Here is a 7934-nt window from a genome sequence, read left to right as displayed (position 1 = left end):
CTGTTAGCACGAGTATTATGGGTGTATGCACTATGTAGGGCGGGAGAATCGCGTCAGGGAACAGAGAAAGTGTAGGAAGGCAGAGGAGAAGGAGGTTTCAGAACAGAACTCTACTCACCTCCTCCACCTGTAACGTACAAATAGGAGCTCCATTGATCTCCAGGATACGATCTGCAGGGTGGATGGCGTTTCGGACATCTGGGCTGATGTGCATCCTGTTAACTCTAAACACAGGAATTGCAGTGTGTGTGTGTGAAGTGACTTTCATCAAATTATCAAAAAAAATGCTTCCCTTCATATTGGTATTTTGAAATTAACCAATGTTAATCTACCAACGCAGTGAGCTATCATTAGACCAAGTGCTTAGCTCTGAGCTGGTTTGCAGAGAGCTCTTCATATGACCAATGGCAAAACTGTTGGGCCATTATGATTCTCCAAATGTTGTGTGTTCAGTGAAGGAAACAGCACTGAGAGATAAAATTATCAGTTAAGGCTGTCACAGGACTGAGTTGGAGATCAAACACAAATGACTATTAGCCAATGTACATCCCTTTAATGCCAAGGTCCCCTCAGGACAGCAGTGCTGCAGGATTTTTACCAGCTCCCTCTGGCATGGACATTGCACACAACCTGGTCATACTCACTCTTTCACCTGGACACTAGTGGCATAGCTGGAGCAGCCACCTTCCACAGACACGGAGAAGCCTCTCTTGCCATCTGTGGCTGCTGGCATGGAGATGAGGGTCAGCGTGTAGGGCAGCTGCTCACGCAGAGACTCAGTGGAGTGTTTCTCTATCATCGGTGTCAGCACAATCTGGTTATGGCATTTTCCACTGAAACAAGTGAAGAAAGTCGTTATAGCAGTGTCCTATCCCATCCTGCCGAACTCACACGTGTGAGTTCTCTCACTGACTGCTCGCTGTAGCTTTTAGTGCTCACACCATTCCTTTGTCCCTCCCTCAAAAGGCAGTGACCTGGCATTCCTCAGAATGCATTCAGCTGAACCCTCTGAGCCAGCTGAACAGGCTTACACACACAGCAGGGAGCTCTGGGGCAAAGCACAGCTCCTCTTACCAGTAGAGAGTGGAATGTTGCACCAGTGCGTAAGTGTCCCCATCCTCGATGATCACTTTGCAGCTCATACAAGCGAAGCACTCGGGGTGATACTTGTATTCGCCAACCACCTACAGGCCGAAAAGGGAGTAGCTTAGGAGGGCCAAAATCCATCAGCAGATGCAGCTCCTGCTTCTCTCTTTAATTAGCATGTTTATTCACATCTCAAAGTCACGTGCCAGTTTTGTACTGGAGGGTTTCATTCCTTCACTCTGTCTCTCCTGAACCCCATCCTTGGCACCTTGTTTGCAGAACTCTGAAACAAGCATGTCAACACGCAGAGCAAAGCTCGTGTCTCAGGAGCCTCTGCTATACTTGGCAGCTGCTCAGCTATTAAAAATAGTTGATAGTCTGCTGCAGACTAGTAAACAAGGTATTAAACCTTCCTGTTCAGCTGCTCTTGGCAGATAACTAATGTTATGCCTGAATTAATAAAGCTGAAATGGCTTTTTTTTTTGGCACACAGGCAATGCACAGATTCAGATACTTTACCAGCCAGCTGACAGAAAATAAAAGCAAACTGAGACAAAAAATACCTTTAATGAATATTTTTATTCATTGATCTGTTTTTCTATTTTCCTTACGAGAATTTCCCTTATTGACAGTATTTTGCAAAGACTTCTGCAAGCAATGAGAAAGTGTCCGCAAATTTCTCAGTACTTCCCTTTGGGGTAGCAATTACTGAGTACTATGCTGCTTTTTATTTAGGCCCTAGAAAAATCAATGGTTATGTTTCATTCCTGACAGTTTCAAAGGTTAAATATTTGCAAGGTTGTGGCAGGAGGGGAACATTTAGGAGAGCCCTGTATTATGCAGGCAGAGTTCAATGCTTCAAAGCAATTGGGGCTAACACTACTTCAACACACCATCAGCCTGAAAAACCACTCTGGCCACAGCCTAGGTGGGACTTGGATGGCAACATTCCCCAAAGCCTGAACCTGCTGCTTATCCTGAGCTGAGAGGTTTGACTCCACAGTGAAGTGGAAAAATCACCCCATGGAGACACTGAGGCACTGTGCTCCAGATGTCCCTCGAATCACCTTTCTACTTCTCAGGCCTGTGCATTTCAGCACTTTACTTTCTTTGTTCATATGCTTCAGTTCCTCACAGGTCCCTCCTTCATGAGCTACTTCCATTCAAATTTAATCTTTATCTAGAAGATGTACATATAAGCTTCATTTCTAATCTTCAACTACAGCAGCAAAGGAGACTGTTACCTTCAGGTTGTTTGGTTATCTGACTAGCTAAGGCAACTCCCAACTGAGTGAGGGGCTGGAGGCAGGCATGTCCTTACCATCACAGGTCCAGTCATCAGCACAGAGCAGCCATGGCAAGACTCCCCAAACTTCCCCCAGTAGTCTTTGTGACAGTACAGCTTCCCATCTTTCTCATAGTACCAGTTAGTGAGGGGATCCTGACATTCAGAGCACCTTAAAGGAAACAGAGGAACAAAGCTCCAGTTGGTAACAAGTCACAAGTCCATGAAAGATGTCATCTCCCGCATGGAGAACATAGACATTCTGCAGCAGTTTACCACCACTCTTCTAGTTATGGATGTAATAAACACTTCTGCTTCCCAATGCTCTTTCAACTGAAAATTCTCACCAAACCCAAGGTTTGTAAGGAGAGGTGATACCAACCAGTACAAAGAAGTTTAAAACAAATCCCACACATTAAAACACACTGGTAGGTTTATCAGTGCTGCTTTAAGGAAGAGGATCCACTTCCCTATGCAACACGAAGCCAGTTTTGCACCAACCTTTGTGGAAAGCTTTTCTATTCTTCTGTAAGCACACCTCTCCCAAAAGGTAAACTGCAGCACTCTGCATTTGAGGGAGAGTTTTCAAAGCAGTTCATCTCTTGAGCTCCATGTATTTACTGCATCCACCAGTTAACTGTGGTGAACGTCCTCCACCTCTCCCCACCAACTGCTCTCCTTTCTGCTGATCACAGTGCATGAGAAGAAACCCACCACACACAACCAACCAAAAAAACCCAAAATGAAAGTATTTCTCCAATTTCATTAAGTCTCAAAATCCTTCACATATCTTTGTCAGCTTCCATTTCAAAAAACAACCATTATTAATCCTCTACCTACATCCACTCAAGAAACAAACTCCCCCTCCCCAATAAAAACAAACTAAAAGAAAACAAACAAGGCAAAAGATGCAGCAATTCTACTGCAGATATGTGTTTAGCAAATCACAAGCAGAACCCAGATCTTCAGGCTTCCTGAACACAAAATAATCCTGCCTCAGCAGGATGCACTGGGCAAGGGAGTCTAACTTCAGCATCGTGGAGGTGTGACTTAATGGAGAGATAAGGCACAGACAGCAGTTGCATCACTGAAGATTATTCTGTTAGCCCTGGGCAGCATGTTCTCAGACTTTAAAAGGAAAATAAGTCTGGCATTGCCCATTTCTGAGTGTGGAATCCAAGGCAGGTTAGTCACCAATAACTGGTTCAAAGAAACACCTTGTGGATCAGTGCTGTTATGGGTATGATGTTTTCCCAAAGGCAGAAGGAAGAGTTTCTTCTGACCCTTAGCCCAACACCTGTCTCAGTTACTACACTGGAGGAGAACCACTGCAGTGGGGTGGGGGTTCAGGTGGGTGCATGCCCTCCCAGACAGCAGGTCTCCCTCAGCACCCAAGGCACTGGAATTAGCTAGTGGCACTGGAGGTGCCAAGGCTAAGATGAGAGCTCCTGTTGACTTCACCTCTCACAAGCTTCCTGGAAGCTTATTTGTGCCAAAGACATTCCTTGTGAACTCCACCAGCTTGTAATGAGTGTGATGATATGTGAAGCTGGTCATGCTCCAACATGGAGAGTTATTTGCTCCATCTCAAGAGACTGCAAAGCAACGAAGTTAAGCTGCTTGTAAGCAGCCTTTGGTTTTAGGGGAAAACACACCTCATGAAGTATTTAATGCCATACCCTACCCTCAGGAAGATTGCTCCTTCTAATGTATTTGGCTTTTACAGTGTTTGTTCTCCCAGCTGAGGAGCATCAAATCCTACACCCTCCCCCCCCAAGTGATGGGAAAGAACTCCAGTAACAGGCCCTGCCAATTTTGTCTGAAGCAGAGGGAGCAGTGAGTTAAGATTTGCTATAGATGGTACATGCATCACTACAGCCTCAGCCTGGGGGCACTGTCATGGTTACACCCTGCTCATGGTATGCAAGAGACCCAGAGGGCACTGCAGTGCATTTTGCCTTCAACCACTAGCCTTTGGCTTCCATTTGCAGTAAATACCCCATGCTGAATGAGCAAGTAGGTGAGTGGGAGGGAGAAAAGAGCAAGTGGAGACTAACTGCAAAGATTTCTATCATCTTATGGCAGGAACATCTGGCTCAGCATGGGAAAATTGGATCCCTCAGACTTATCTGACTTCTGCATGCATGCCTGTACCAGTGTGTGCTCCAGGAGTGATTACATCTCCAAACAGGGAGCTGTGACCAGACCTGCACTTGGGATGCAGACAGCAATGCTGGAGCCTGCTCTACCTGGACTGCAAGACCTGGTTTTCTAAGTTCTCTCCTAGCAGGTGTGCTGCCGCGATGGAGAGACGGGACGCAGCTTGATGCAACCAACATGTCCGTTTATTGCTGTTTTTCACAAATCCTTATAGTCCCTTTGCTTAGCATATTCCCTGCTGATTGGCTTCTTCTAAACATTAGGCGTGTACCAATTGGTCAACCTAAGGCACAACTTGTTGTTTCACCCCAGCAACTTTCCAACTCGGGGCTGGTGAGCCAGCACGCAGCGCTTTCCATCTCCACACCTACTCCTCCCAAGGCCCTCAGGCAACAAGTCCTAACACATCCCCTGACTAGCCCAGACATGGTGGAGCCTTGCTGAAAGCAGCCAGGCCACTCCCCACAGTGGGTTACTTATTTATTAGGTTTTAAGCACACCACCTTCCCTTCCTCACCCCTCTTCAGTTTCACCTTCAATCACTCCTTTTTCTCCCTATGAAAATCTAAAATTTATGCAAAAGCAACACAACTGCGAGTCTGTTTAGGTGGAATCATGTACATTTGTCTTCCATTTACCCTTCCTCTACTTCTTCACAGTCTGATCCCAACCTTACAGCACTTTTGATTCGTTTGCTTCCATCCGGAAACAAGCGCTGGTATCAAATTTGGAACACACCCATTGCAAAATAAAGGTGAAGGAGGTGGAGCATGCAAGCAGTCAAGTCTTTGCTATGTAATTAAACAAATCTGGGCAGGACAAGTTTGCAACGTAAGGCTCAGAACCCCACCCTGGGCAATGAGGCAACAGAAAGAGAGCAGCCCCAGAGAGGCTAAATGCTGGGAATGGGTCTAACTGGCTTCACCATTAATCACTGCCAGGGAATGGGTCTAACTGGCTTCACCATTGATCACTGCCAGCAGCAGGACATGGCTACGGCCCATACTGCCAAGCTACACCTTTGTTACTTACCATGCATTCTGCAGCCCAGAAAAGGCTTTAGGTTAGGCAGGTGTAGGATACTGGCTGACAGCACACAGGTATAGTTTCAGTGCCTTTGCTCAAATGATAGAAGCATCACTTGATTATTCCACGGCTCTCATTGAAGACATATGTCAGAATTTTATCGTAGAAAATAGAAGAGTTACCACTTCTTCCTTTCCCTCCTCACTAGAGCTGTGGCATTGCAACAGGACTCGCATCAACTGAGACAGGAATACAATTACTGCTACAAGTATTAAGCAAGCTAACCTTTGCCAGTCACTACAACCAAAAGAAAGGAAGATTTCATGCTCCTCTGACTTTATAGATTAGAAAACACTAATCTTCTCCTGGATGATTTGCTATTCTTATTACAGAGTCACAAACCATGGTAATCAAGTTTCATGGAGGACTGGCAACAGCCATACCTGATGTGTTTCCAGCCACCACTATCACAGCTGCAGAACCCTGCTCTGATTATACAGACCAGACATTATGATTCTTTGCTGCCCAGCCTTGGCTATAGAGAATAAATTAATCTGCCTTGCACAGCCATCCTCCAGGAACCCCAGGCAGCATCTGGGTGCAGTGTTAGGCCGATGCTCTGTAGCACAGCAGGTGCAGAAAGAGTGCACAAATCGCTGCTGGATGGGCTCTTGGTTTTGTGGGGGGCGGTAGGAGGATCAGGTCGCAACAGGTAACCAGCCTGGTTTCAGTTGATGTGGCATCTCTTTTACAGCTAAATGAAAGCCAATACCCTCATGGAAGCAAAGACTTCCCTGGCACTGAAGAGACAGATCTCTTTGAGAAGGGCTCATTAACAAAATGCCCCCCTCACACACTGTCAGGCTGATCAGTTAACGCTAGACAGGCTCGAAAGAGCTGTGGCTCCAATTCTGCAGGCAGAGCAGGGAGAGCACAGTCAGGCAGGCAGAAAGCTGCAGAATAAAGCATAACCCCAGCCTGTAGCTAACCCAAGGGCTTACTCACCCAGGCTTAGCAGGAGTGTGTGCACCGGCTATGCAAGAGACACTAGACAAGGAAGAACAGATGCTAGGAAAGCGACTACTAGAAGACAGGGTGTTTAAACTCTGACTATGCGGAAACATTTCCAGACACTTAGGTGAAGGTGTATCTATGGCTTAGCATAATACTCTGCACATATTACAAACAGTCAATGCTCACTTTCCTTCCTCTGAAAGCAGATGCTGTTTCAGAAAGTTGCCTAAAGAAGCTTAGCAGCTGTGCAGAGTATTTACTCCAACCCTAGTCTGTTTTAACAAAAGCTTCCTTACTTTCAAATCAGTACAAAAGTGTTTTCAGAACAGGATCAATAACAAGCAAATCCGAGCGGAGGGGATGAACATGACAATGAAACTGCAAACTGTGCCTTTCCCCATCCATCCACCTTATCGGCACATCAGTGTCAGTCACAGCCTGGCTGTGTTCAGCTCCACTAACTTTTCTCACTACGGAGATGCAATGCAATCAAAGCCTTATTCTGGAGCTATTGCCTTTCTCACGCCTCATTTGCTCAATTGGACCAAAAATGAATAAAAATTGAATAAACCAAAACAGCAGAGAAGAATCCTTTCCATGTAAGGGAAGTGTGCTGCTCATCCCCAGTTACCTTCAAAGTACCTGGTTTCTTTTCTCAAACAGGATTATGCGCTGCCTCACTGCAGATTACATCACCTTCCTGAACTCCCTCCCAGCACCTCACCTCACCCTGCGCTGTGCCCAAGCACAAGTTGCTTTGGAAGAGAAGTCGCAGCCACAGTAATCTCATTCCTCTGCCAGTGTGCAAAGCAGAGGGGCACAGGCTTAGAGCGCCACACCTAGTGCTCTCTAAAAGAGAAACAACACTGCCTCATGGCAGGAGCCACTCCCTCGAACCAGAGGGCTGGGGAGGGGCTGGCAATAAGGATCTTCCCTGTTGCCCCCTCAAAGCAATACAGGACCCCAGTTTGAGGCCAGTTGTTTCCAGCACACAAGTACGGGACCACATTCTTCAAGCCTCACACACTGCCTGCTTAGGACAGCATCACAGGAGGGAAAACACCATTCTGAAGGTCCACTGCTAATCCTGTGCAAGACTTACCGAAAGGGATCCTTGCGAGCGAAGTAGGCTGGGGCAGAGAAGTAACTTCCCATCTTCGACACTGGATAAACCGGCTCAGCCACGAACTTGTCCAACTGTGTCTGAAGAGCTCTGTTCTGCCAGCATGGCAGCAGCCAGTGCTCATTTACTCTTGTGCTAATTCAGATACTTCACCTCTCTTTGAAGCTGCCCAAGGAATGCCAGGTCGCTTGGATGCTCATTCCTTTCCAGATTTTTCCTGGCTCACATGGCTCAAACTAT

The 7934-nt window shown here is 46.4% G+C and overlaps 1 protein-coding gene across 1 annotated transcript in view; it reads right to left on the bottom strand.

The window, feature by feature from the left end:
- Nucleotides 1-7726, bottom strand: part of LIMK2 (LIM domain kinase 2) — a 19535-nt gene extending 11809 nt beyond the window's left edge. Inside the window, exons 1-5 of the mRNA XM_009081934.1 lie at nucleotides 7674-7726; nucleotides 2408-2543; nucleotides 1075-1184; nucleotides 645-833; nucleotides 119-224 (exon numbers count right to left, since the gene is read on the bottom strand). Of these exons, the coding sequence (XP_009080182.1) occupies nucleotides 119-224; nucleotides 645-833; nucleotides 1075-1184; nucleotides 2408-2543; nucleotides 7674-7726 (594 nt within the window). The remainder of the gene's footprint in view (nucleotides 1-118; nucleotides 225-644; nucleotides 834-1074; nucleotides 1185-2407; nucleotides 2544-7673) is intronic.
- Between the last annotated feature and the right edge of the window lie 208 nt (nucleotides 7727-7934).

The sequence above is a fragment of the Acanthisitta chloris genome, unplaced genomic scaffold (assembly GCF_000695815.1).
Source record: "Acanthisitta chloris isolate BGI_N310 unplaced genomic scaffold, ASM69581v1 scaffold6939, whole genome shotgun sequence".
Taxonomy (NCBI): Eukaryota; Metazoa; Chordata; class Aves; order Passeriformes; family Acanthisittidae; genus Acanthisitta; species Acanthisitta chloris.
Note: the sequence above shows the minus strand (reverse complement) of the source record. Positions and strands in the feature narration are given on the sequence as shown.